The sequence below is a fragment of the Mesoplodon mirus genome (genome assembly GCF_964341445.2).
Source record: "Mesoplodon mirus genome assembly, chromosome: 7".
NCBI classification, from domain to species: domain Eukaryota; kingdom Metazoa; phylum Chordata; class Mammalia; order Artiodactyla; family Ziphiidae; genus Mesoplodon; species Mesoplodon mirus.
Window position 1 is genome coordinate 139,782,535 of NC_138983.1, and position 27,911 is coordinate 139,810,445.

The 27,911-nt window shown below is 54.7% G+C and overlaps 1 protein-coding gene across 1 annotated transcript in view; it reads right to left on the bottom strand.

The window, feature by feature from the left end:
- The window catches only part of OPCML (opioid binding protein/cell adhesion molecule like), a gene marked incomplete at both ends in the record, with an annotated part of 1,094,036 nt that extends 1,066,385 nt beyond the window's left edge, over window positions 1-27,651 (bottom strand). Inside the window, one exon of the mRNA XM_082627771.1 lies at window positions 27,402-27,651. Within this exon, the coding sequence (XP_082483897.1) occupies window positions 27,402-27,651 (250 nt within the window). The remainder of the gene's footprint in view (window positions 1-27,401) is intronic.
- Window positions 27,652-27,911: the final 260 nt, after the last annotated feature.

The following is a 27,911-nucleotide window of genomic DNA, read 5'->3' on the forward strand; positions in this document are numbered from 1 at the left end:
CCCAAAGAGGAGGCACAGACCGAGAGCCTGTCGCTGTCTCGGAAGGAAGAGGCTCTCTGCCTGGAACAGCCAGGACCTTTAGCTCAAATCCATTAATCCTCTTTATTAAACCTGGGTCACCTCCGAGTCCTGAGAAACTAACCAGCACCTCCCCACCGCAGGTGCATCCAGGGACGCGCTGCACGCGGTCTGTCATCTCCAGGGACCAGGGCACAAGGTCAGAGGGCCTCTCAGGCTCTGGCCTCTGCCTCTGGCAATGTAAGAGAGAACACCAGCTGCACCTGTATACATTTCAGGCCACGGCCAGGGTTGCACCTCTGCACGTGGGTTGGGGGGAATGCAGGGCAGGCGGGCCAGCGGCCCCACTTCCTTCTAAACGCCTGAGCAGGTCCAGGAGCTTGGGTGGGTCCGGTCCAGAGTCGGGGGGGACTTGGGGCTCCTCAGAGCAACCCGCCCGACTCCCCTGCAGGGAAGAGCTGAAACCCTCCCTGCTCTGCATCAGTACGTGGAGCAGAGGCTATGCCCGAGCAGCAGAAGGGCAGCAACAGAAAGACAGGAAAGGAGACAGACCAGGCAGGGAAACGCTCACAGACCAAAGAATCAGAGAGAGAATCGGGACCAGAGCAACGCCAAGCACACACACAGCAACACGAAGGCCCCTTCCCAGCAGCCTGCCCTGCTCATCCGGCCCTGAAACCTGAGACAACCTCCCTCAGTCCTCCGCCCACCCACTTACACACCTGATGAAGCTTAACAGTCACCCCAGGACCAGGTGCGGCGGATCTCAGATGATAGGCAGAGCACACGGACTCGAGCTTGATATGAAGGATCAGAAAAGCAACTAGCTCGGGTCCCAAGGAGAAACGCAGCGGGGTTGTGGCGGTGCGGGGGGGGAAGGTTAGAAATTAAAGCTCTAGGAGAAAGGCAGGATGGGGCCTGGCCTGCAGCAGCTCTACACGTAAGGAGCCGACATCACTGTGGAGGGCTCTGGAGCCTGAAGGACTCCTGGGTGGGCGGTGTGGCCAGGTTCGCAAGAGCCCCACGTGGTGAGGGGCAGCGTCCCTGCCAGTTCACAGGTGAGGAAACCGGCTCCGGGCAGCTCTGCTCACCAGGCACTGAAGAAGAGAAGCCCAGCTCCCCCCTGAACCTGTTCACCCGAATGGAACCGCAGCAGCCTTTGTGGAAAGTGGGGAGTGAGGAGAAGCTTCTGGAACCACAAGGAGGGTCAGGGAGTTTCCACCTGTGAGACCTCCATCGGCATCCCAAACAGTAGAGAAGCACAACTTCTATTTTCTTCGTATTTTCCGCTGTCCAAATACTCTACCATCGACAGGTGATACAGTCCTAAGGAGGACACACAAACGGGTGTGTGCATTCCTCCAAGTGCGGGGGAGGAAACAGGAGCCCTTTGGCCACAGAGGAAGTTCACTGTTTTGACCTTTCCTGGGCCCCAAGGGGAAGTGCATTCTTTGAGATCCTGAGATTTTTTGAGAATCACACCCAAAGTTCATCCCTGTCCTGGAGGCAGACCCATCGACAACTGACTGGGGTGAGAACAGATACCTCACAGCCGCGAGCAGGGGCCGTTCATCTGCTGCCTGTTGTAGAAGAGATACTTCCAATAACTGAAAAACCTTCCAGGAGATCAGAAACAGATGATCAACAACACCAGCAGAAAACAATTGTTTTAAAATCTAAGGATCAACTCGATTTGTAACATCAAAGGAGAAAAAGCAGAAACCACTGCTCCCTCTCAGGTGGGCAGAGAGAGCCTCTGTGAGCACCAACCAGGGGCCACACCTGCCTCGCCACCAAGACCCGGCCGGCGGGACTGTGGCGGCCACTCCGGCGTGATTTGGATGGATTAGCCACTGTCACCCAGAGACCCCTGGCTCCTGTGAGCCTCTCTCCCAGCCGTCGCACTGTTAGAACAGGGGGTGTTTTTGCGTATTTAATTGCTCCAATGTCCTTTCACTGACGTGATGCTCTTTCTGGGCGAGTACTGTCTGGGTCCTCGGCGACACTCCCTGGGCGGGGGAGGGCCAGGAGGGGAGCCTCCCTCACCCCACCACCTCCCCACCCCCCGGGGGCTCCCATCAAGGGAGGGAACAAAGCCGGGAGCCCGAGTGCCAGGGGGCTCCGAAGGCTCAGAGGCTGCCGGCCACCTGGAGGAGAGAAATCACGCCGCTCAAGTCTTCCTCCTGCTTCCAGCCAATTTCTACTCCCTTTAATTCAATTCCACTCCTCCTGACCCTAGCAGGCTGGAGTTCCAGAGTTACTTTCAACAGATAGCACCAATTACCGAGGTGTGAAAATAGAAACCTTCGCATTTGGAGAACAAACCCAGAGACGGGACTGAACTGAACTGAGCAGGAAGGTGGAGAGAAGAGAGGAGTCCGGGGGTGGTGGGGGGGAGGGGAGGCGACTGGCAGGCAAAGAGGAGGCTGCACACAGGGACCACCCAGAGGGGCCCCCGGAACCGCAACAGACCAGGGAAGCATGCGGGCGGGGGCACCTGGAGCTGGGATGGTCCTCATGGGCCTGTGCGAGCGCCAGCCCAGCCCCACTGGACGCTGCCCTGGACAGAGAGCCCTGAGCCCCAGTGCCCCCGATGGGCCGTACACCCTGAGGGGAGACCCTCGCCCGCAGTGGGGGAGCAGGACCAAGGGCAGAAGCAGAGCCCAGACGTCCCGCCTGGCTCCCACAGGCAGCCCGTGATCATGGCAACCGTGCACACCTGGCGGGGCCTTCACCCTCCCGCAGGTTTCCTAGGAGCCCCCCACCCTGTGCCACTCGGCCTGGGGTGTCCAAACACACGGCGGGTCCTAGTAACGCTGATCAAAATTAAGTCTCGGGCTGGTCTGTGCTTCTGTGGTCAAAATTAATTGGTTCCATGACCTTTTTATATTGGCATCCTGTCCCCTATAAAACGTAAATGGAGTAGGTACCCAGCAAATACTTGAACTAATGTTTTAAATAAGGTGTTCTGCCCTCCATAAAGCCTGTCTTGTTATTTAAGGAAAGACGACATTCCCATGGGATGAGCTTGGAACAGTAATCCAACGAGACTACCTTTCCCCCATCCACCCCCCAGACCAGGGACGACGGCGGGGAGAGTTACTCTCCGTTACACACCCACCCCCTCCCCAGGGACTGAAGGAGGTGCTTACTTCACCGCGGCAGGAGCAGAGCCTCAGGCCTCCTGCCAGGTCCACACTGAGACGGGTCGGAGCCTAAGAACATGGCCCAGGGTCACTTGAACCCCTCGGCCGGGCACCAGGACCTCCGAGGAGCTGAGGCCCTTCCTCGCTGGTCCAGGGTCTTCATCTCCACCCACCGCCCGCCCTGGGTGGGCTGGGCTGAGGGTCACGTGCACGATTCAGGGAAGTGGATCCACAGGTGTGTGTGAGTCCACGGACACACCCTCAACACACAGAAGCACAGGAAAAAAAAACACAGACGCCTCCTCTCTCTCCCAAGGAGCAATGATAGTATCATGTTCAGGGAAGAAATTAATCTAAGAACCTTTAGCCAGATCCTCTGACTTTCTGTCCAGGTCCTGCAGCGCGTCACTGCAAGACAAGCTTCCTCAGCCATTCTCCCTCAGGGGCGTCTGCTCCTGTGTTTGGTGTGCAGTGGAACGCGCGGCCAGGACTGCTGATTCAAAGGCTGTAGCAACACTTGGGCCCATCCCCTGTGAGAGGAGAAACACTTCTTGACTAAGGGTGACCGGCCATCCTGGGGTGCCTGGGACGGACAGTCCCCAGGGTGCAGGGCTCCCAGTTCTGAAAACAGGACAGTTCTGAGAAAACTGGGCCAAGTTGAATAATCTAGCTTAGATATGATTTCTGAAAATGCCCCCATCCTTAGCAGCAAGGATGGCGCAGGAATGACACAGAGTAAAAGGAAGCAGCTGGTCTGAAGGCGGAACTGCAAAGAGGCTCCATGTTCTAAACTCCGTAATTTCTTCATCTCATTTCTAAAGACGTAGAAAATGAGCTGCATAGAAATATGTTTGCCTAGGAGTCAACCTTACATGGCAGAGTTGACTTCGAAAGTCAGATCTGTGGGAGCCCTAAACCCGTGTTCTTTACCGGGCCAGGAGCCTGTGAGGACCAGCGCGGCCTCCCAGCCCCAGGGAGGAACCTCGGGCACCATCAGGGGCCTGCCTTCAGGGAGTTTCAGATACACTGGGCAGGGCGGGCAGTGGATTTAACTCACCTCAGCTGGTCAGCATCTCCTGCCCCGCCCTTCGCGCCTCCAAACGCAGCTGTAAATCCTTCCCATCTGTAAACACGAATGCGGTGCTCGCCATTGCTTAGCGCGTCTGACACTAATTGCTCTACAGAGTCTGTGCGACTGGCAACACCTTATTAAGAGTGAGATATAGTATACTGTCCACTTCTTGCCGCTTTATAGAGATAAAGTATCTTCACCGCGTGGGAAAGCTGGCAAAGAATTTGACGCAGTGGCTTCTAAATAGCCGCCTCCTAGGACACAAGCTGGGTCTGGGTTAGGCCGGAGTTGCCCTGCCCTGCCCTGCCCTGAAGGTTTCACCACAGACTCTCCCCTGCACTCTTCTGCTTCCATCTCAAAGATCAGCGTCCACGGAGCAAGCCTTGGTGCTCTCAGCCGAGACAGCGGCACCGGCCCGTCTGCAGAAACAACGTCTCCTTCCTGCCAAGGGCAGAGCAGGGTGCAGAGGAGGCTGGCTAGAGGAGAGCTGGGCCGCAAGGATGCAAGGGCAGGATGGGCAGGTCTAGGGCGAGAGCTCCAAGTTCAGACAAACTTGGGACAAGGCAGGCCTCCTGACGGACACCCGCCAAGCCGGGATCGCACAGTCAAAGCAAAGCCACAGTCAGCAACCTCTGCAGACGCTTGCCGACACTTAACCATCAGAGGGTCCACCCACCCCAACCTCAGCCCAGCTGGCTGCTCGGGGCCCTGTTACACGGGACGGAGACTCCAATGACCTCCTCGCTGAAAGCAACGGGACTCAACTCGCCAACCAAATACCCCTAAACGCTTCCCTAAACACCCTCCAATTCAAGATTGCCTGACCATCCAAATGGGGTGCAAGCTAAGAATGTTTCTTACATTTTTAAAAGGTTGTGAAAAGAGGAAGAGGAATATGAGGTAGAAACCTTGGGGGCGCAAAGCCTAGAATATTTACTTCACCAGAAACAGCCGGCGCTGTCTTAAAGAAAGAACGGGAAAGCACAGAGAAAGGTGACTGCAGGCAGCTCAGAGGAGGACCGCGGGATGGAGGGAAGGACACGTGTCGACACAGAAGTGCCACCGGGAAAATAAGGCCACTTCCCAAGTGGCAGTTTTTGCTGAGTGCTGAGATCTGATTGACTGTGTTCACTGTGCTTTCTGGAAAGGGCCCGTCTGCGGGAGCCTCGCCTTTTGTCTTGGCGATGTTTTACCGCTGTCCCCGTCCACGGTAGTGCCGCGACGCGGCCCAGTGGGACAGGGCGGCCCCGGGAGCTTGCAGATAACAAGGAGATGCAATGATGGAAGCACCTATTGTCACCGCCACGTTTTGTGTTTCCGAGATACCAAATTGCCTGATCGCTTTGACATTTCCGAAACCAAATTAAAATGCACCACCATGGAGACAAAATGTCATTAGCCTCATTATAAGTGATTGTGTTCAAATAAATACAAAAATAAAGTGGAAATTAGTCCAAACCATTAAAATACAGAAGCGAAAATGGCCAACAGGGACCTTACATGAGACAGACTAAGAAAGGTTGAGATGCCCCCAAGGAGGCAGGAGAGATGGATGGAGCTGGCGTGGTGGGCAGGCAGCGGGCGGCGGGACGGCACTGCTTTGGTGCCAAAGCTGCTGCGCTCGGCCACCGCCCGTGTCAAGGGGCCTTAGAAAGGGTGCATGGCCTCACTGACCCCTGAATTCCTTCTCTGGGAAGATAAGAAATTGACCTCACCTTTCACACGTGTCTGTGAAGAGCTTCACGTCTAAGTAAAAGGAATAAAGGAATGGTCTTTTGAGTTGGAGACTGTCTGGCAGACGGTCCCCTGAGAGAAGGGGGCAGGTAGCCCCGTCGGGCAGAGAGATAACTGACCTGACCAGGGACGGGGGTGTCCTCACAGGACAGCCCCGGCTTTTCTGAAGAAGGGTGGCCACAGGCAGAGAACCAAACTTGGGTCCACTGGCCCGAGTGCAGTAAAGCCAGTCTACCGACATGGAGTCGTGGTGAAGGAACTGTAGCATTTACTGCAGGACCAAGCAAGGAGTCCAGCGCGGCTAGCGCTCGAAAGACCGGTGCTCCCCGATGGGTTTCAGGAAAGCATTTTTAGAGGCCAGGTGGGGGGGGAGTCGCAGGGCACGCGAGCAGCTCGTGCACCGTTCTCTGGCTGGGTGATGGTGAGGTCACAGGGTCAACGTTATCAATCCTGGGGCTCCAGGAGGCCTGGGTCATCAGATCGTTAACACCTTCCACCTGGTGGTGGTTTTAGCATCTGTAAAGCAACTCAGGAAGTGTGCATCAGATAGTATGATCTGGCCACTTCAGAGGGGGGCCCAGCGGAGGATACGGGCGAGGGCCTGTCCCGGGAAGGCCCATACAGTCCTGCTCGGTTATACCAGGAGGCCCCGTGTGGGGTACAGAGACGGGTTCTGACTGCGGCTCTGTCTGATGTCAGCTCAGCCCTTTCCCTGACCTCCTACCATCTGTGGGGCTCACCCTCCCTGCCTCCCAGACCCTTTACTCTCTGCTGCTTCACCCAACTTGCCCTTTGACCCCTCCCTCTTTCCTGTCTCTTTCACCTACACCCACTTCCTTTGGCCCCTCAGACCTGACCCCAGAAATCTGGCCCCAGGCAAATAATATCCATCTCCTGCGCTTCTCATTCCCACCACTGGACATTTGCCCTTAATGCCTAGTCTATGGACACTGACCAGAACAAGCAATGGTGTGAACCGTGCCCCCAAAAGGAAGAGAACAAATCCTTCCCTCGGCTCCTTCAAGGAAGGACATTAATTCTAACTTCTGCCATGCCTGCCCACCCCACCCATGAGAGCCACATGAAGCCCCTCCCTGCAGAAACCATGCCTGAGTAGGCTGAATCCCTGCCTCAGCCTGCTTCTCCACACAGACACCCGGAACCAGTCCTGGCCTCTTCCCTGCTGAGCCCAAACCGGCTGGGGGACCACTTGCTATTGATCGGAAGTTGGCCCCAATTTCTCCCCCTTGAGATCAAGGGCTGTTGTTTTCACCAAACACAGTAAGCCTCTAACAAGTAAGAACCAGCCCACCTGGAAGCACCATGATAGAGTAACAGTACCTTCTGCTAGCATGACAGTCCTTCCTGTTTTCTAAATTATCTCTACCAACAGCACCCCGGACCACACAAAAGTCCCGTGTTGTGACTAAGGCAGATATTATAGTTCCTTCCTCACATCTGAAAAAACCTGAGGCTCCAGCACAGAAAATGTCTCGTCCCATTTCCCACAGCCCAGAGCAAAGGGACTAAAAGCCGCACGTCTGAACCCTCCAAATTATTGAATTACTTTGCCTAAGTCTTAAGGAGCAGAACAAAGGATCCCAGGGGAGCTGTGAGAGGGTTAATTCCCAAAGGCCTGCAGATAGCTTGACCCCTAAGAAGAGCCCCCAGGGGCTCAGCGGTGATGAGCAAGGGCCTCAGGGTGCTTCGCTGCAGGAGCCCGCAGACCCCAAGCTGCGAGCTCCTGCACCTGCTCTGTCATCGTGATCCCTCGGGAGATGCGTGGGTGGGTTGGTTTGTTTTGTCCCAGGTGAATTTCTGGGGAGACAGAAGATGCCAGGAGGTGGGGCGAGCCGTCCCTGGTCAAGTCGGAGACAGCACTGCTGCGAGAGACAACTAAGGGCGCTGCCTGAAGGACAGCAGCAGGAAAGCTTGACCCTGGAACCCTGAGCAGGAGAGCTGCTGTTCAATCAGCGTGCGTGAGGGCCCCGTGCTGGGACGGCCGGAGGCCCTGTTCTGTGCGTGTCTCCACTGCGGCCTCTGTGCAGGGCTGGGGAGGCCGCCGTCCTTGGGGCCGGCACGTTCTCCACTTGAGTCTGCGGTTCCCAGCGTGCGTGCTCACCCACTCTCTCCCTTCCAAACCCAGCAGGCATCTGACTTCTCTGATTTATGTTTTCTCTTTAGGTCCTGCACTCTGATCTTTCTCCCACATCCCTTTTCTAACCTGTGAGTGTCGGTTTAAAAAGTGCGCCCGCTTTCCCCGTTGCTCCACGGGGTGGGAATCAGGACAGAGAAGACCTTTTTCTAGGGCCAAGCCAGCCCGTTCCGAGGGCCTGATGGATTCCCTGCTGTAACTCAGACTGAGCAGCACCGTGGCCTAGGAGAAGGCTTGGTGAAAATGACCTCACGAAAGGCCTAACATCCAGCTGAGAAGACACATCTTCAGAGGTGAGAAACACAAGCATCTTACTCCCGTGAAGCAGGAGGATGACAAAAACACACTAAAATGGGTCAAACACCAGGCTTCAAGGCGGTGGGCTGGATGCAATCAATCGTTTCCTGAGTGCTCATTAGAATTACAAAACATCAGAGCTGGCAGGCACCTTAAGGGATGCTTCAGTGCAACCTCCTTTTGTAGAGAAGAAATCTGAGGCTGAGAGAAGTCCAGTGACCCACGCAAGGTCACGCAGCCAGGCACGGCCATGAAAGACCAGCGTTCAGGGGTCCTGACTCCCACCATCCCTTCCAACACCATGTGTGCTCACTCGGGGAGTGGGAGGAGAGTTCCTGTGCCCAAGTGGTTCAGTCTCTGATTAGAGGCACAAGGTAAAGACTTTTTTTGTCTGTTTGTTTGTTTTTGCGGTACGTGGGCCTCTCACTGTTGTGGCCTCTCCTGTTGCGGAGCACAGGCTCCGGACGCGCAGGCTCAGTGGCCATGGCTCACGGGCCCAGCCGCTCCACGGCATGTGGGATCTTCCCAGACTGGGGCACGAACCTGTGTCCCCTGCATCGGCAGGTGGACTCTCAACCACTGTGCCACCAGGGAAGCCCCTAAAGACGTTTTTTGAAGTGATCGTCCTGAGGGTAAATCATGAAAATCCCAAATGAGCCGGGGACAATATTAAGATCACCAGGGGAGATTTTAAAAAATCCTGACGTTGTACCCTGACCAATTCCATCAGAATCTCAGGACGTAGGACCCGGGCACGCGTCTGGGTGTTTTGAGCTCCCCCCTCCCCAGTGGTCTCAATGTGCTGACAAGGTTGAGAACCATCCCTCTGGAGGTTCAGAGGGAGAGGGGTGCTTATTGGGTGAAGTTGCCAAAAAAGGCTGCTTGGAAGAAACTGTTTCTGGGCTGAGATCAGAGCAGTGGGCTAGACCTGGGGGCGCCGAGAGTCTTCATTTCCACGTTGCTAGCCCAGGAAACACAAGGCGAGTAGCAAAGACCACAAGAGCCGTTAAACACTGGTACCTTCTTTCCCTGAGCCTTTGGTCCACTCAGCATAGCGATCCAGGGTGATTTCTGCCCCCAGTTTCCCATGCGGAGGGGGTGAGGCCGGCTTAGAAAGGGCCCCACGTCTGGGAGCGGGACCGCAGGTCCACAGCCCTGACCCTGACCCACTCCACCTGCAAGTTCAACCTACAGCCATCAGCCGGGGGTCAGGGGCCGCTCTAAGTGCCACGTTCTCTGGCCCAGCGAGGAAACGGCCCCAGCCCCTGGTCACACAGAGAAGGGGGAGAAAGGGAGGCGACGAGAGCTCTGTCAAGTTCACCTCCCCCAGGTGGGCTCCGCACCCCAGATCTCATCTGCCTGTGTCAGCAGCCAGTTGCTAATGGGCGCACACCTGACAGCCGGGAAAGAGCCCAGGGCCACCAACATGGGGCGGAGGCTGGCTGGGCGCCCCTCGTGCTTGGCATCAGCAACCCCTGTCAGGAGGATGGGACAGACAGAAGGGGCTGTGCTTCCTGAGACCCTCTCTTGACTCCCCCGTGGCCCCTCTCTGCAGCAGGGTGGCCACGCCGCTCAGCGTTTGCCCTGAGGCTGCCTTGAAGTCCTCTAATGCTCTGTCTGACTGCGCATTAGCTTTCTCCCACTGATCTACACCAGCGGCTCCAGTCCAAGTCCCAGAGAGGTTTAGACAGTGCCCGAGGGTGTTTGGGTACTTAGCAACTCAGGGGCTCCCTCCTCTCCAGCTCACCTGCTTGCAGGGGATGTTTCCACTTGGTGGAGGCACCCACTGGATATTTATTCAAGAAGTAGCTACTGATCGCCTTTTCTGTGTGAGACACCACTGCATCTTGGGCTCCTCCTCTTGAAGGAGGCTAGGATCCATCTCACGCCCACAGTTCCCCCTTAAATCAGACACAGGAGCCAAACCTCTGACGTCAGGAGAAGCACTGAGGCCACAGGGAGGAGTTATTCTGCTGAAGGTTTGCTTGTAGCTCTGCGCCTCTAGAAATGCAGACGGGCCTCTGTGCAGCCGTCGGATGCTCCTGGCTGGTCACGGCGTAGGTCGTGCACAGCCCGAGATGCAGGTCTGAGTAGCCCAGGACCAACACCTGGACGACCCTTTCCAAGTCTTGCCATTCCAGGCTGAGCAGAAAGGCCTTCAGATCTTCACAGTATTATTTCTCTGGTATGATCCACAGTAAACTCTCACCAAGAGGGAAGAGCGTGAAAAGCACCCTGAACTGGGACAGATCAGACCTCGTTTCTGTGCCTGATCGTCCCGCACGACGCTGTGTGAACCCACACGAGGCTCCCCACTGGCCTCCAGTGACTTTAAGGTCCCTTATGACGCTGACCATTTGTGGGCACAGACGTGGCCTCCCCAGCCTTCGGCTTCTCCTCTCACCCTGTCATTAAACACTTAAGAAAACATTACGAACAGGGCCTGTACTTTCCTAATAATAACACCATCCGTGGTCCTTGAGTCAAATCCTGCAGTGACGGGTGACATGTGGCCAAGAGCTCTGTGCCTAACAGGACTGCAGGTCACCCACCTGTTGGCCGCTGCCTCGGCCCTTTACCAGCCTACCGACACGTTACCACGGATGCTCATCCACGTAATCATCTCCTCCACCTCTTTCAAAGTTCAAGCTCCTGGAGCTCAGGGTCTGGACCCCTTCCCGTCTCCTTCTGTGTTCCCTCCCCTTGTAACCTCAGTCAGCACTGAGGCTCGAGACGTTACCTGTGCGCCAACAAATCCAGGCGAGGATGCCTGGAGGCACACAGGCACACACACACACGTGCACATACACAAACATACACACATGCACAAGCACACACACACTCCCAATTCTTTACATCCAACTGCCTCACCTACGTGCCCAGTAGATGCACCAAGTTCAATGTGTGCAAAGTAAACTCCTGATTCTCCCCCAAACCCACAGATCCCCCTGCAGTTGACGTCAACTCCATCCTTCCAGTTGCTCCGGTCACAGAATCCGGAGGACTCCGTGAATCTGTTCTCTTCTCACATCCCATCGGCCAGTAGCTCGGCCTTCACTGGATGCCTGTCAGCTACTTCCATCACCTCCTTTGCTGTCACCCTAGTCCACCCCCCGCCATCTTTTGCTTGGACCACGGCAGTGGTCCCCCGACTAGTCTCCCTGCTTCCACCTCAGCAGTGAGGTCACGGCACTCCTCTGCTCAAACCTCTAAAGCAGCCCCATATCCAGCTCAGAGTAAAGCCAGCCTCCTGACAGAGGACGACAAGGCTCACTGAACGGGGACCCCACCTCTCTGGCCATTTCTCCTACCCCTTCCCCTGTATTTACTCTGCCTCAGGCTGCTGGGCTACAGAGCCCGGCACCTTCTCTGTGCTGCAGACTGGAGGACCCCTTAGACTACCCTCCACCTCTCTCACTGCCTCCCCGGCCTCAACCTTCCTGCCAAGCCCCGGGCACCCTGCACGTGCCTCATGCAGGTCTTGGCTGGCTTCTCCTTGAGGGGACCTTCCAGCCCTTTACAAACTCGGCTCCAATGCCCACCCCCCCTGCCCGGGAACCTCCCTGGTGAAGCTTCAAGAGCATGTTCATCCCTCTATGTGCTTCCAGGAGGCGGTTTATGCAAACGGTTGCCAGGAGAGCAACACTGCAACATGCCTGTAGGCTTTCCAGGCTGCCCCTTCCCAAGCGACCCCCTATCCCGAGCCTCCAGCGCCCGGCAGAGGCTGAGTGCTCACCAGATGCCCACTGCCCGCGGGACCTTGTCGAATTAATCGTCCGATGTGGAGTTTCACCATGAAGCAGCTTTCACCTAAACCAAATTTGGCATATATAATGGGGTTCGTGAAAAGATCCTAATCAGTGAGCTAGATCGCAGAAATTAACAGTGTAGCTTCTAAAATTAGTGTTGTCAACAACCCAGCAGCAGAGAAATCAGGCCACAGGACCAGCTGAGTATAGAAAAGAAATATGATTCAGAAACCCAAAGGGTCAGCCCTTACACACCAAAGGCCCTCCAGGGCTACAAAGGATTCTGCAATGGCCCAGGAGCCCGGGAACACTTCTGCGAGGTGCAGAGGTGCCTCAGGACTGGTCAAGGCCATGAGAAAGGCATCCCGGACCATGGTAACGGATCACATCCCGGGCATCCGTGGGGACTCAGAGCTCCAGTACTGCTGGTGTCTACAGGATGTCAAAGAGGCTCACGTGGAAACAAGCAGTCAGTGCGGGGAGGTGGCTGGTCTGCTTTCTGCCGTAGTGATTTACAAAGCAGGCGTCTGACTGCTCCTTAGGTTTGGAGCCCTGGGACACTGACCTCTCTAATACGGGCCTGGTGCTTTGGCCTGCAGGTCACTTCCAAACGGACTGAAGAGGAAGGAATTCCTGCAACACTCCTGCGTGGTTTCCGCCTCCTCCGTTCCAGCTCACCTGTGTCTGCTCCCGCCCTCCGCACCTGGAGCTCCGGGCGGTCCCTGTCACCAAGTGACTGAGGGTAGGCCCAGGACACACTGAGTATCTGGCCAGAGAGCCCCCTTTTCATCAAGCAGCAGCCCAAACACTTTAGTCAAGAGTCCTTTTTAATATTTAGCGCCATTCTCACTTCTTGATTGTAGGAAATTCATTTCAAGCTGGTTCAGTATTTTTAATTGATCTCAAAACTACTGCCTTCACCGTGAGCAGGTCTATGCTACTATTTACCACCATCTTAGATATTGCATTTTAGATTAGGTTTACGTGTTTGTATATAGGAATCTTATCTGGGCTTCACACGTACTCCTGACAACCCACAAGCTAACAGAGTAAAAAGTCTGCCCTAAAGAAAAGGTGCTGGAATAGTTTGGCTAATAAAGATGGCACGCTCATTGAGAGAGTCAGTCCAGCGAAACTAATAATGCAGTTGTGCCTTAAGACTCTTCACATCTGTTTTATTCCAGATGTAGCCTTCCAGAGAACAGCCCCACCATCATGCCTAATGGCATTCTTATCAAATGTGTTCCTCTTGTTAGCCATTCCTACAAAGCATTCATCAGGGAGCACCCGGCCCAGATGAGGAAGTTGGTGACCTGATTTACAGGCTTGGGATAAATCGGATTTTCAGTGGGACAAATAAACTGAGAACTAGAAGCTTCTCACAGGCTTGAAACCAGAACCGATCAGAGGTGCAGGCCTATGGGATAAAAAGAGATGGCTGTCCTTCATTAGCTGTGAGAAAGACAACTGACATAAGTTAGGGGGTTGCTAGGATACTGTACTGACCATTTACAACCAAAGAACAGTGATTCTCAACCAGGAGCAGTTTTTTGCCCCACAGGACATCGGTCTATGCCTGGAGAAAATTTTGGTTCTCGCAACCGGCGAGGTGCTGCTGGCACCTGATGCACAGAGGCCAGGGATGCTGCTAAACATCCTGCAATGCACTGGTCAGAGCCCACAACCAAGAAGTGTCCTGCCAAGTGTTAAGAGTGGTGGTGCCATAGTGGCATTAGGGAAATCACGTTCCAGAAGCTAACGTGTGACCATAACCACTAACAATGGAAACATCGCTGGAGGGTAGAACCCACTTTATGAGCTAAACAGTGAATATGCTCCAGATAACAAACCAGGAAGACAAGAAAGAACGCAAGGTGTGCGTTGCATCTCCAAATGGACTCAGGTCCTGCCGAGGGAGAAAGGAAGCACCTTTATCATCAGTCCAGAGAAACCTGAAACCCAGGCGAGAATCTGGGGGACTTGTTATAAAAATGTCTCATTTACTCAGGGTCAGAGAAGGGTTTCCAAGGGCCAGGGCTAGAAGAGTCCAAAAAAGCAAGTTCTTCCTGGAGCTGACAATTGCACAGCCCTCCCAGGCCTGCCCGTGAGTCCTGGCTCAGCTTTGCAGAGCGGGTTGGGTTGTGCGACATCGAACTGGGAAGGGCTGGACTGGGGAGCAAAGCCTTGGCTTGCAGGCCTGCTCTGGGCCCAGCACGATGTCAGCCTGGATCCCCCAGAACCAGACATCAGGTAGGACGAAGTGTCAAGACATGGGACAGGGGAGCACCTGGGAGAGAAGATGGGGATAGAGCTGGAGACCCGGGCCCTCTGACCCGGGGAGTGAGAGCGAGGCCGTAGGAAGGCTGAGTGGATGTGGGGACGCAGCGTCCTCCTAAGGAGAGTGTGGCCAGGCCCCTAGGGAGCCTCGGGCCAAAGTCAACCATCAAGGAAGCCATGTCTCCCAAGAACGGCCACGACCCAGCACCTCTGCTTGGCTTGGTCGTTGGCCAAGAGCAGCCGTGAGAAGCGTGGCTGCAAAGCCAACACACCTGTGGGCTTCAGCGAGTAGAGGCAGGGGCTGAAGACCTGAGAGCCCCATCCTTGGGGCTGCCACCAATGCTGGAACAACGCACAGGAAAATGCATCCATTGCCGCCAAGTTTCCTACTTTCCTCCTTCCTGTGCATCTCCCTTACTGCGGTCTCCAAATACCTATGCGAAAAGTTCCAACCCTCCCCTGGCTGGACTTTCCCCCACGGGGATGTCTCTGCAGCAGGTGGTCCGTGGAGAAGAGCTGGGACAGAGGGAGAAGAGGGCAAGAACTCGGATGAGGAACCACGTGCAGTTGGAACGGAAGGTCCCCCTGTTTAGCTTTTTCTCTCCCAAAGACTGTTTTGCATTTACTTCCCTTCAATGGTCTTTCTTGATAAACAAGAGAACATCTGTAATAGTGGTCTGTATCCACTGACATGTTACTCATTTTTACCACAAAGACAGAATTGTTGAAGGACATGACAGCTGCTCCAAGATGGGGTCTGCCATAGCAACTGTGTTGTACCAGCACCCAGAGTGATTTGTGGCCAAGGACACATCCCATGCTAAGTCTCAGAGAGAAGCAGCCAGAGCAGAGCCATTAGAAGAAGACTTTTGCCAACAATGATGTGACATTTCTGTCTTGACTCCAGTCCCATGAGCCGGTGCCCTGGTCCCTGAGTGCTGCTGGTCCCCAGGGATGCTTTGAGTGTTACACTGAATGAAGGGAAGGAATATCAGCATTCCTATTTTTATTTATTTATTTTTATCTTAGCCTTTTGGTCATCACATATGTGTAGCAACATAGATTATTTCTGCTTAAAAAAATACATTGTGTGTATAGGCTCTAAAACAAAGAAGTTTGGAGACAACTGGTCATAGAGTAGGTCTTAATTTTTTTAAATAGTAGAAAGTGATGGTATGAAACAGGTGAGACTGGAACTACTCTGCCTGATCAGAGACAGCTGGGGTCCAGAAGCGGGGCACAGACTGCACCCACTCAGCTGCAACCAAGCCTGTGGGGCTCTGGGCTAAAGGCCCCCAGGGGGAGGGGCAGGAGCAGGGACAGGCAGTCGCTGTACCTATCAGGACGCCCTGTGCTCACGCCTGGGGCCCCTGGTGTTTCTCGGTTGCTTGGCTCACCCTCTGCGGGCTCTGCCCACAGAGGATTCTGCCCCAGAGGGTGACAGGCAGAGAGAGCGTCTGCACACCACCTCAGCACTGGGCAGGGGCTCTGCTCTGAGGAGGGGGCGTCCCCGGGGCTGAGACCCCGGCTCCCCTGCGCACGTGCTGGGTGGTGGCCCATCCTCTGCCCAGTCTCCTCCCTACGCTCCCGTCGCCTGGTGGCCTGGTGTTTGGCCTTCACCCTTCCCTGTCTTTGGCCTCCAGCCAACCCCAGCTCTGCTTTGTCCCTGACTTTCCCTCCAGCCCTAACCTTTGCTCTCTCGGCCTTCACGCTGACCCTGTCTCCTCCACCACGTTCAGCGTGACGCAGAAGAGGGGCCTTCAGAAATCTCGAGAGAATATGAAGATATTTCTTATGTACCCAGTTCCTGGGGCAAGGTCACATCCAAACACAGGAGAGAGAGATCTGCTGATGGTAACCGGGCCCTTAGCCGATACCTAGGAACCCTAACAGAAGACCAGTCAAACTAACGGAAGAACTTTCTCTTTACTGAAAATCTACCACAGTCACTGCCTTCCCAGATGTCACATCACAAAGCAGCGGAACAAACAAACTGTCATGAAGAATTGAAAATAAAGATGGATGGAGAATATAGGATGTTTTTACGGGGGAAAAATAATCTACAGTGTACTGTGATTCCCCCCACCACCATCCTTCTGAATGCTCTTCCACCACTTCCGCTCTTCAACTGCAGCATAAAATCTGATTTTGGAAACTAAAATCTGATGAAAAACCAGTGTTCTAGTTCCAAGCTAGAGCACCCCTCCCCCGCCCTGATCCCAGACTAGAGGAAGACTCAGGACGTGGTGAAGGTACCCCTGCGGGGACCCGGCCTCCAGGGGGGCCCGCAGGCTGAGCTACTCAGAAGGCAGCCGGTGACAGGGACAGAAAGCCTCTCACCTCTCACTGTGGGTGGTGTGCTTGGTCTCTGGGGCCCTTCCTGGATCCCTGGGCCCGCTCGGCACCTCCACGCGGGCTGGGTCTTTCTGAGGCAGCTGAGAAGCTGAGCAGGTGGGGTTAGGGAGGACACGAGACAGGGCTGTGACCTTGGACCTCACCTCCTTTCACCAGCCAAGCACACAGCTGCGTCCCTGGCTCTCATGCTGGACTCAGCCCGGTACAGGCGCAGGGTCTGTGGTCCCCTGGGCCTGAACAGAGGGACTTGGGTCACCAGGGCCTCGCGGCTGAGCCCGTGGCGGGAGGAACTGGTCAGTCCCCTGCAGCACATGTCAGGGGAGCAAGCAGGCCCCCACCCACTAAGGTGCCTCCCAGCCCCGCACTGCTCCCTGAAAGTCTACTTTCAGGGGTGGCAGCGAGCTCGGCAGACAGGCACATGGGGCGGCCCGGTTCTCAGGGCTGCAGAGCACTTTCCACCAGAACTTCGCTCTTCTCAGCCCCATCTGGGTTTCTCTCATCTCAACCCAAAAAACAGAGACCCGGCGGGGCCAGAGCAGCTCAGCTGGGGAAACACAAACCACTTCCAGTACTTTCCACGGAAAAAGGAGAAGCAGCAAAGCAAACAGGGCTCCAAGCCTAGGGGCGTGAACACAGGAGTGGCCTGAAAGGGGCCTCCTCCTCCTGAACCACCGTCACGGGCACTCGGGCATGTGCTCCACGGCCTGTGGCAGCCAGAGCAGGACAGGGTCAGCTGTGAGGGGGCTGACGCAGGAGGAGAAGCGGGAAAGACCCAGACACACACCAACCCAAGGGACGCGCTGAGACCCAGACCTGCCGCCTGGAGCCGCCAAGCCCCGCACGCCTGCCTGCATCCCTTATGACGTTCCCAGCCGCCCTAGGAAGTAGGTAAACGAGTTATTTCCTCCTATTTGGTAAAGGATTAAGAGCCTCGGAGAGATCCAACAGTGTGCCCAAGGCCGCCCAGTTCACAAGTGCAGAGGCAAAGCCAGAGGCTGGGTCCTGCTTTCACACTCTCCCACAGGGGATGGCAGAAGGGCTCAGCATCCACCATAAAAGTAAATAATATTTAAGTATAGTTGATGTATAATATTATACAGTTACAGGTGTACCATATACTGATTCACAATTTGTAAAGGTTGTACTCCATTTATAGTTATTATAAAATATTGGCTGTATTCCCCGTGTTGTACAATATATCCTTGTACCTCATTTTATACCTAACAGTAAAAATAAATAAATGAAAGAAGAAAGAAAACAGTTGTCCGGGTCATAATAAAGAAGTGGTCCAATCTTCATGGACACTCGGGGGCAGCTGTAAGGCAGTGCCCTTTTACTCCCAAAAATCTCACCCTAAACAAAAGAAGGGGAGGGCCCATCAGGAAAAGATGCAGAATCCTCAGAGTGGTTTTCCCCATCCCTTCCCATCTGGGCTTCACCCAAAGAGGCATCCACCCCTGTGCCAAGTAAGACTGGGCACTGTCGTCTCCGTGGGATGAAGCCAGGGGACTCCCAAGGCAACTCCAGCTTCCCTTGGAGGCTGACGGGCTATTTCCATCACCACACTCTCTCTTCCAGCATTCTTCTCCCTTCAAGGAGCTGGGGCTCCCTTGGCACCGGGCTCTTCCGAAGAAGCAGGTTGGCTCATTCAGAGAAGCAAAGGCTTCCTCAGGCCTGCCTTTCCTGCCCGTAGGAGCCTGGCCCAAGCACGGTCACCAGTGCATTCCTGTCTGCTCTGAATCTGAAGCCCCGCTTCCTGTTCGGCACTGTGCACAGCTCTTCTGAGCTGACCTCTCGATCATGCCCAGGCCCGCATGGTCCACCGTGAGGGCAGAGCAGGGAACAGGGAAGGGGGAGGACGGGCGTTCACCCGCTATCACATGGAGCAGCAACCATGTACGGGGAGGTGCTGTGCACACCGTCAGTTACCGTTTCACCATGAACTGTTAATGTAACATTTATGGTATTTTCAGTGCGTATTTTCTCTTGGGTTTGATGGTCTGGTGATGATAAAAGCAGGTGCCTTTTGCAGTGTGTAGACCAAACAGGACAGGCAGACACGTACCTGGAATTTGATATTGTACCACCCTGAGCATCTCCTTCTGCATATCAAGGATCAATTGATTTCTAGAAGTCTCCCAGTTCATTTACAAAGCTCATTCAAAGTATGAGGATGCCTCTGAGGAGGACAGGCTTCTCTCTTGTTTCTGACCTGTCACCTTAATCCTTGGGTACCGGATACCGGGGAGTCACCCTGTTCCACACGCTCCTCATGCACCAAGATGAGAGAGCTTCGGGGAAACAGAGCAGCCGAGGTTACAAGTCTGTTTTCCAACAGGGGATCTGACAGGGAGGCGAAGCTCAGCTCAGCCCCTCGTGTGCTGAAATGACACTAGCCGGGCTATGAACACAGGTTGTTGAAGCTCCGTGCAGACATGCTGGTTGGGTCCCTGCTGACTATGTGACATTAGCTAAGATGCTGGACTCCCTATGCTTCAGTCTTCTCATCTGTAGAATGAAAGGAAGGGATAGATATCTCCAGCATCCCTTTCAGTCCCGAGGGCTCTGCTTTTCTCCATAAATGAATATGACTCACCCAGGTGGTTACAGGGAGGTCGTGCATGCTCTTGTGACATCACAAAAATGTTTGTGAAAATGTTGCATCTTGGTGCCCTTAAGTCAAGCTAGAGTCTAATCAAAGCTTGTCTGAAATGCCTGGTTTCTTTTAGGAGCAAATAACCCCGGGCAAGATCCAGCAGGTACCACAGCTAGAGCTCTCTGCAATCTCCTTGACAGATTGGGAAATGAATGATGCAATTTGAAGCTCCTACATTAGAGCCCGAGAGGACACCAGTGGAGGGACTGAGATTATGAGACTTCAAGGAATGATGGAATTTCCAAAACAACCTATTTCTGGTTCTGGGCAAACTTACAGCTGAGCTGGACGGATGGTTTGTAAGCAGGACATGGAGGACAGATCATCTTCTCTGTGCTCCCAAGGGCATTGCCAGTGCTCACAGTGGGTTTCCTGCAGGTTCGGATTCTTCGGACACATCTGGGGCACCTCTGACTTTCCAGCAGCAGCTCCACATCACCCGTGTCTCTCCAACCCAGCACCAGCAGCGGCTTCCCACCTGAGCTACTCTGGGGGCCTCACCCCTTCCGAGTTTGCTCACCGCTAATTCATTCTTCAAAGTGCACAGGAATAAGATTCAATTATGTGAGGCGAGACCCTCATCCGCACCGAGGTGCATCGCATCAGTGGGCTTCCGTCACTTCTAGGACAGAGACCAAAATGACGAACGTGAGCGTCCAGGGCTGCTGGCCTCATCGTGGAACACACGCCTTTCCTCTGCGCTCCAGCCAAGCAGGAGAACCTCCCCTGGTCCTTTCTGCCCCGGGGCCTCTGCACATCCTCTTCACTCGGCCTCTTCCCTGGGTTTGGATAAATTCTGCTCTTCATCCTTCAGACCTCAGCTCAACGGTCACTTTCTCGTGCAAGTGATCTTACCTCCCTGGCAAGTCAAGCCCTTCCTATAGGCAGCACAGACCTCTCCTCCCATAGATTTGTATCAGCTCTGACTTCCCTCCACAGGGACACATATTTGAGGCAGTCAGTCTCTCCTGTGAGGCTGTAAACCTCTTTTTTTTTTTTTTTTTTGAGAATGATTCTCTTTAATTTTTTTACAATTTTTTTTTGATGTGGACCATTTTTTAAAAGTCTTTATTGAATTTGTTACCATATTGCTTCTGTTTTATGTTTTGGGTTTTTTTGGCCACGAGGTATGCGGGATCTTAGCTCCCCGACCAGGGGTCAAACCCGCACGCCCTGCATTGGAAGGTGAAGTCTTCACCCCTGGCCCGCCAGGGAAGTCCCAAGGCTATGAACCTCCCGCAAGCAGGGACCAGAAGACTTCTGTTCAGGCACTGCATTCCCAGTGCCCAGAACAGTGCCTGTCACATAGTAACCACTCAATAAACAACATGTCAGACAAGTGAACCTGCCTGGTACTTGTGGCATCACCGTCAGAGAGGAAGGAGCAAGGCAAGACCCCTGCTGTTCAGAAGCCCACAGCCACGAACCAGCAAGTCTGAAATCGGCTCAGCCATAAGAAGTGACTCCGGGTAAGACACGAGAAGCCCTGTTTCCATTTCCTCGGATTTACTGGGCCCTTCTGACCTCATCTGTAGGAACATGAACCCGTTTAAGTGTCACTTGCTCAAGCATGCCTCACCCTACGCTATCAGTGTCCTCCTGTCCCTAACCCAACATCCTACCTCTTGTGGTCACAATTCCTCCTCGTATTGCTACAGCGTGTACTTGTTGGCATGGCAGGCGTGATGCTCAGTTTCTAATAACCGGGCCACTTCATCAGTACCCGGAGTTGCTTAAACCTGTGAGTGATTTTGTTTCTTACGCAGCCGCTGGCCCACATCAGGGCCCACGTCTGTGTTTATGGAGAGTCTCTCACTCTCAGGCGTTCTGTGGCGACATGCGACAGGAAATCCAAAAGCACCATCTCCAGCTCTGAGCCGCCGCGTGCATGTCTGGTTGGAAGCTCGGGGCTGGTGTTTATTGACAGGCATGAGCACTGGAAGGAGTAATCTCTACGGCATCCTTCATACATTTCCACCTCCCGTTAGCAAAGCCTGTCTGCCCTCACTCTGCAGATGGGGGAGCTGCTGGGCAGGCCCAGGGGCCCAGATGCCTGAGGACTCAATGCATGGAGCAGAATGACAGAACAGAGAAGCTGACCCTTAGTACTCATGTGAGCTTGGCCGGTCACCCGTGCACGTGTCCATCCATTCATCCGCTCACTCGTTCACTCCACAAGTGCTCTGTGAGCACTTGTTCCATGTCCGTCACTGTGCTGGGCACCGAGGCCATGTGGGAGGACAAAACGGGTGCGTTCCCTACCTTGAGGGACCGCAGTCCACGGGGGAAAGCGAGGCATAACACAGAGAATCACTGTAAACTATATGGGCCCACAGAGTTAGGTGGGAGGAACCTGGCCTCCTGGACTTGGCGGTAACGACGGAAACAAGCATTGAGAATGCTCTCCTGGGAAAGAGGAATGTAAGCTGAGCCCTGAAGGATGGAAAGGATATTTATCCAGAAACATCATGAAGGGAGGATCAGAGTTTTCCAAGCTCAGCTGGCCCCACAGGGGAAGCCCCTGAGGAAGGAGAGGGCACGGTGTGTCTGAGGGACTGACTCCCAAGCGATATGGAGCATGGGCCAGGCTGTGGCCCGGGGACCGGGTGGAGAGCTCTGGACTCTATTCCAGAGGCAACCTGAAGTCTGCATAGGGTTTTAAGCAAAGGAAAGACAAGCTCAGCTCTGCCTAGCTCATGAACACTTTGAGAAGCAAGTGAGACCAGAGATAAATCTCCCAGGTAGACCACAAAGCACGATACTGTCATGACGCTTGGTATAACCACTAAGCAAACTCCCAAGAGTGGTGAAACAGCGTTTGTAAATTCCCCGTGAATAAATGTTCACGAATGACCACTCAGGCTGTTTCAGAGAGTCTGGACCTTGAGATGTGGAATATGCTGGTTCTGTGGAGTTGGGTGTCAAGCATGCCATCCTCCTGTCACTTACCATTTCCCGGGAACATGCGAGCAGCCACTCCAATCAGTGGCCTGTGTCCCAGTGCATTGATCCACCTGGGCTTTTCGGGGGTGTCTCTGCACAGCATCTCTGCTCATTAAAGAAAGTGCCTGCATCATAATGATAATGCCTTGCACTTACCCAGAGCATTGCCCAGGGGTGTCTCAAAGCCTTTGGCAAGCATTTAATTTAGTTAGTCTAGTGACTGCAGGGGAGTCCCCAGCCTCTCAGCACCATGGGGTCTAGGCAGACAGACAGAGGTGCTGAGAAAGGAGTGCAAGGCCGGCCTCGCCCAGGCTCCGGGGCCCAAAGGTGGCAGGAGGATGAACGGGGTCCCTACAGCGCTGGGGCAGCGCTCCACGCGCACGGCCATGGCTGACTGTGGTACAGGCAGCATGTAGGTCTCCTGCCACAGCGCCCACAGGGAGAGCACCCAGGCTTGTGGCTACAGCAGGGAGCCCTGCAAGGGCAGAGACGCAAGTCCAGAGGAAGAGGCTACTTTCCTGAAGGGGCTGTGGATGTGACTGTGAGGGCAGCTAAGCTCTGACTTGGAGGCATCCGTGTCTGTGTGTGTGTGTGTGTGTGTGTGTGTGTGGACATGACTGGAGGACAGTGAGGGGGAGATGTGTATTCTCACACCTACAGGAAGGGAATAGCAAGCACATTTGTCTTCAAGTTCGTCTCTGGTTACAGGGTTTATTCCTGCCCATTCTCAGAATTACCTTCAGTCCCGCCCCGGGCCCTAGAAGCACCTCCATCTCAGGGTGTAGACTTGAGTGGTGTAGAAATCTAGCAAATGGAACCATGTCCTTGCCCCCGTGTTAGTGCCTCCCCACCTAAGGGAAAGACGGAGGCAGCCAAGGCCTCCTGGGTTGAGAAGCAAAGTCTTAGTTTTCCATCAACAGCATGAAACGGCTCAAGGGGCAGACGTCGCAGGGCCCAGAGCTCGGCACCTTTAGCGGGGTCAGAAGGATTGGCAGAGGAGAGAGGTGCCGTCCCAAGGTGATGCCAGCCTGTCTCCTTCCTCCGAGCGCCCGCCCGGCCCCCGTGTCTGGAAGGTGCCACCACCCAGCATCTGGAGGTGCGAACACCCACCCCTGCAGACAGCCGGGCTTGTTGGCAGCCACTGGCCATCTGTGGGCTGATGCTTGAGATCACCAACAGGAACAGCCAGGCTGGGCCATCCATGTCTCCTCTCTCCCAGCCCAGGCAGCAGCCTAGGGGCCCCCATCCAGTGAGCCTGGGGCAGGACAGCCACAGCCCAGAGGCCGCAGGTGACAGCGCCCCTGGAGCACCGACTGTCTGAAGCTGACGCACAAGCCCATGTGCAAAGCACCCGAAAATACTGCAGAGCAACATCGGGACCAAAGGGGCCGTGTGCGTCTGCTGCCCTAGTTTTCCACACAGAGAAGCCAAGGCCCAGGAAGCTCAAAGTCCATGGGCCTGTGGCGTCAGGGTCCAAGGGCAGGAACACCCTGAATAATTCCCTGTTTTATGGACCTCTGTTCTTGAGGCAGGAGAGTACTTATTCACTGTACTATGTCTAATCAGAACCTGTATAAAGTCTTGTTGGATGAATGAAGGGGGAGATTGGACCGTTAGTTCCCAGCACTGTGACAAGGACACATATAAGTGGGTATGGTCAGCCTTGCCTTCAGCCTGCTCCACCAGAAGGAACGCCAGCTCCCATCCTGTGCAACACCCCCCTGTTTCTGTCCTATGACTAGGAGACCAGGTTGGGTTTTTTACATTCACCTTGTTGTCATCTAACCTATGCTTTTGGCTACTCCACGCAGGTGGAGATAAGCAGTGTATGCTGCTGGAATCCATTCTACAGATTGGTAGACTGAGGCCCAGAGGACACTCTGAGCCGACCAAACCAACCTGAGGAGAAGGGGACAAACAGGAGGTGATGACTGCAACGTGGGAACATAAGCCCTCCAGATCAGAGAGCCAATCCTCCCATCAGCGAGCTGGGCCCCCAGCTGGCGTGACTCTACGCTCTGCTTCAGAAACTGAGCCTTGGCCATAAAGACAGCAGCCCCCATGCCCACCTCCATGCTGCCCTGCCATGTCTCAGGCTAGAGGGGAAAAGGCAGGCACAGATGGGTTTGGACTCGAATGCTGCAGGCCGTGGACAGGTTCTCAAGTACACACGAAGTGGGCCGAGAGGGACCGGGGGTGTTCGTTAGCAGCACATGGCTGAGGTGGGGTGGGGGTTCTGCATTTTAACCTGCACCCCCAGCACTCTTCACCTCCTGCTTCTGCAGGCTTGCTTCCCATCCCACTCCTCCCTCACAAAGTCCCCAGACCCACGGTCAGAAAGGCTCCCTGCACAGGCCCATCTCTCCTCCTGCCCGGGACCACAAAAGCACCCCTACTCTCGGCGCTCAGGGTCTCAGGAACATCTCAAGCCTGGAGTGACAATTAAATTGTCAACAGAGACGTCTCCCCATCTCGGGTGTGGGCTCATTATGGTTTCCACTTGTTACTGTCTTTGCTGTCCCAGAGATTCTGCCTAGAAGAGCAATTTATGGCCATCGGTCTCCCCCTGGAAGGCACCAGGTGACAACAACATTAGCCTTAAAATTATTCTGGGATGGAAACGTGTTTCACTGAGAAATAGGCTGCAGAGTGAAATGGCATGGAGGCCCAACCGGGTCAAGGTTACCTTATTGCACTAGCCTCTGTCTTTAGAAGCAGGAAAAGTAAATGGCTAACCAGCTGGTATTAACCCTGATGGGAGGAAAAGCATCATTAGAAACAAAGGGGAAAAGTCTATAAACACATAATAAAGGAAGTAAAAGAGGCGAGGAAGAAGTCACAAGTAAGCCATTCGCTTGTCAGAACTTTAGGACACAGCCTGGTCCTGTTTCCCCGCAGGGACCCTCCCGAGGTGATGCTTTCCTTTCCTCCGGGTACCTCCAAAGCCAACTTTCCTCCTCCGGCTGAGATGCTCGGGCCAGCTTCCAGCACAATTAGTAGGAAAGAGCAGCCAGCCCTCCAGCAGAAATGCCTTCCCTTCTGCTGAGTGCATCCTGGTGAGGCCGAGGGGCTGGGGGCTGGGGGAGGCCAAGTCCTGGAGCAGAGCCCGCTTCAGGTGCGGGTGCTTCCCCACCAGGGGAGAGGAGGCTGGGAGCTCTACAGGGAAGCGTCACCGGGCTCCAGCTCTCTTCAGGGTGCACCGCAATGCAGCTCCAGCTCCTGGGGCTCGCTCCCCCCCGCCTTTGGAAGTGCAGTGTTCTGATTCCACGACAGGAGCCCAAACCCACCACCAGCATCCCTAGGGGTCGAGCGCTGCTGTTGTGCCAGCTGTGCCTCAGCTCAGCGGGAGGACGGGGGCTGGGGGCCCAGAGCTGTCACCCAGGCCAGGGCTCACACCCATGGGAAAGTTTGGACCCTCACTCAGACCCACAGCGCCCACCTGGCTCCCTCTACCAGGCTGGAGCAGGTACTGAGTGCCCTGTAGGCCTTCCCCTCTGAGCTGGACCTGCTGAAACCCCCTCCCAGGCTTGAATCTGGAAGAAGGAGAGCAGCACTCCCCCACCCACTCTAACTTCTCAGCCTACAACAGACAGCCTGGAACGTGGTTATGCAGCGCCCATCTCTGCTAGAAAAAGTGCAATTTTAAAACAGCATTACAAAACGTTAAACGATGGATTTAACCCCCCCCCCGTTTTTTTTAGTCCATCCTCTTCTTCCTTCTTCCCAATAAACTTTTCATTTTTCTGATTTCACTTTGGTAGCTTAGAAATACTTTGGGCTTTATGTTCTTAAAAAAAAAAACCAAGTAATTCTGAATATAAAAATGTAAAATTGCGTGTTTTACCCATACAGGATATGTAAGGCTTAAGAATCTTATTATTTATGTCTGTGTATACATGCACAGGATTTTAGGTTTAAGCTCATGTTTAACCAAATGCATGTGTCTCAATTTGGGGAAAAAAAAGGAAAATTCTCGCTGGGCTGAGGTTTAAGGTAGAAACCCCACAGACCCCTGGACGCTGCCTAAACCCTTGGAAGCGTAACCCCGTCCCTTCAGCATTGTTTGAAGGATGCCTGCAGGCATTCAGCTGTCTGCTTGCGAACGACACGCATGCAATTATCAAATCTGTTACAACGTGTTGGGTTTTGCAACACTTCCACTAAGCCTATTCTGGCAGGATTGCAGCATCTTACCTGTGTCACTGCAAACAAGTAACTGCTGCGATAGGTGGACCACGTTTAAATGGCTCGGTAAGGTAGGGAAGGTGCTGAGGAGGACCAGGTAAACCCAGATTCCCACCCTTCCCCCGACACGAACATTCCAAATTCTGTTGGGGACATTCACGTTTCAGATGCGGGGAGAAGGAAGGGGAAACGGGATTCTGAATTTCAAAGGCACAATCTGCCCATTTGGTGGAAGGATAAAGAAAGGATGGAGGTGGCAGGACTGTGTTAAGACGAGAAATGCAGGAGCAAAGGAGGAGGAAGGGGAGAGGAAGGGGCTGGAGAGAGAGTGAGGAGAGAGGGTGGTGTAGTGGGGGGGAGGGAGGAGGGAGAGAGAGAAAGGAGGAGAGACAGAAAAACAGAGATGCCGGCAGACGCAGAGAGGAACCAGGATGTCCCCTCTATCCTGCCGGTCCCAACAGAAGCGGCGAGAAGGATTTATCCCTGGGAGGTGAAGCCGCTCTTCTCCTACCCCTGGGACCACAACTGGTTAAAGCCAGCCGGCACCTTGCACAGCAACTGCAATGCCTCACAGCAGGCGCACACCTCGAACCCAGCTCACCAGACCCACTGCCTGGAAGGAGAGCGAACCCCCAAACCCAAGCTGCAAGCACCCGAGTGTGCAGGAGCGACGAGCTAAGCAGTGTGTGCGCGGCGAGCCCACCTCTCCCCACACACGCAGCTCACACTCCCTCTTCCTCCCGGGCTCCCCTTCCCCTTCCCCTGCTGCTCGGAACCGCCCGGGGGGAGCCGAGAGCCCCCCGTCGTCGGGTACCTGGGATGAAGAGCAGGGCGGTCGTCACGGAGAAGACAATCCAGCAGGCGGGGTGGTGCATCTTGAGGCTGCGGTGTCCCCGCGGCTGGGCCGGCTGCCGCTGCTGCCGCTGCCGCCTTCCTCTGTGCTGAATTCTGAGCAGGTTTAAATCCACTGTTTGCAAAGGGAGGGAGAGAGCAGGAGAGAGAGGGAGCGGGCAGGCAGCGTCTCGGGTTTTTCCTTGCACAGACACACAACTGGTGAGCACCATCAGCGCCAAGCTGCGCGGGGCGCGGAGCAGACCTCCTCCGAGGCTCGCATTGGTTCCACTCTCCTGAGCGACACGCGGGCACTTTCCAGCTGGGAGGCTGGGCTCTGGGGGGCTTCGGTCTGCCCCATGCTCGCCCTCGCCCGGAGCACGCGTGTGCACTGCTCTCCGGGGGCGATGCCGGCGCGCAGGGCTTCCTTCCGTGGGCACCGGAGCGCCTTCGTGGGGCAGTGGGAGGGGCTGGGACTGGCAGTGGGGACCTC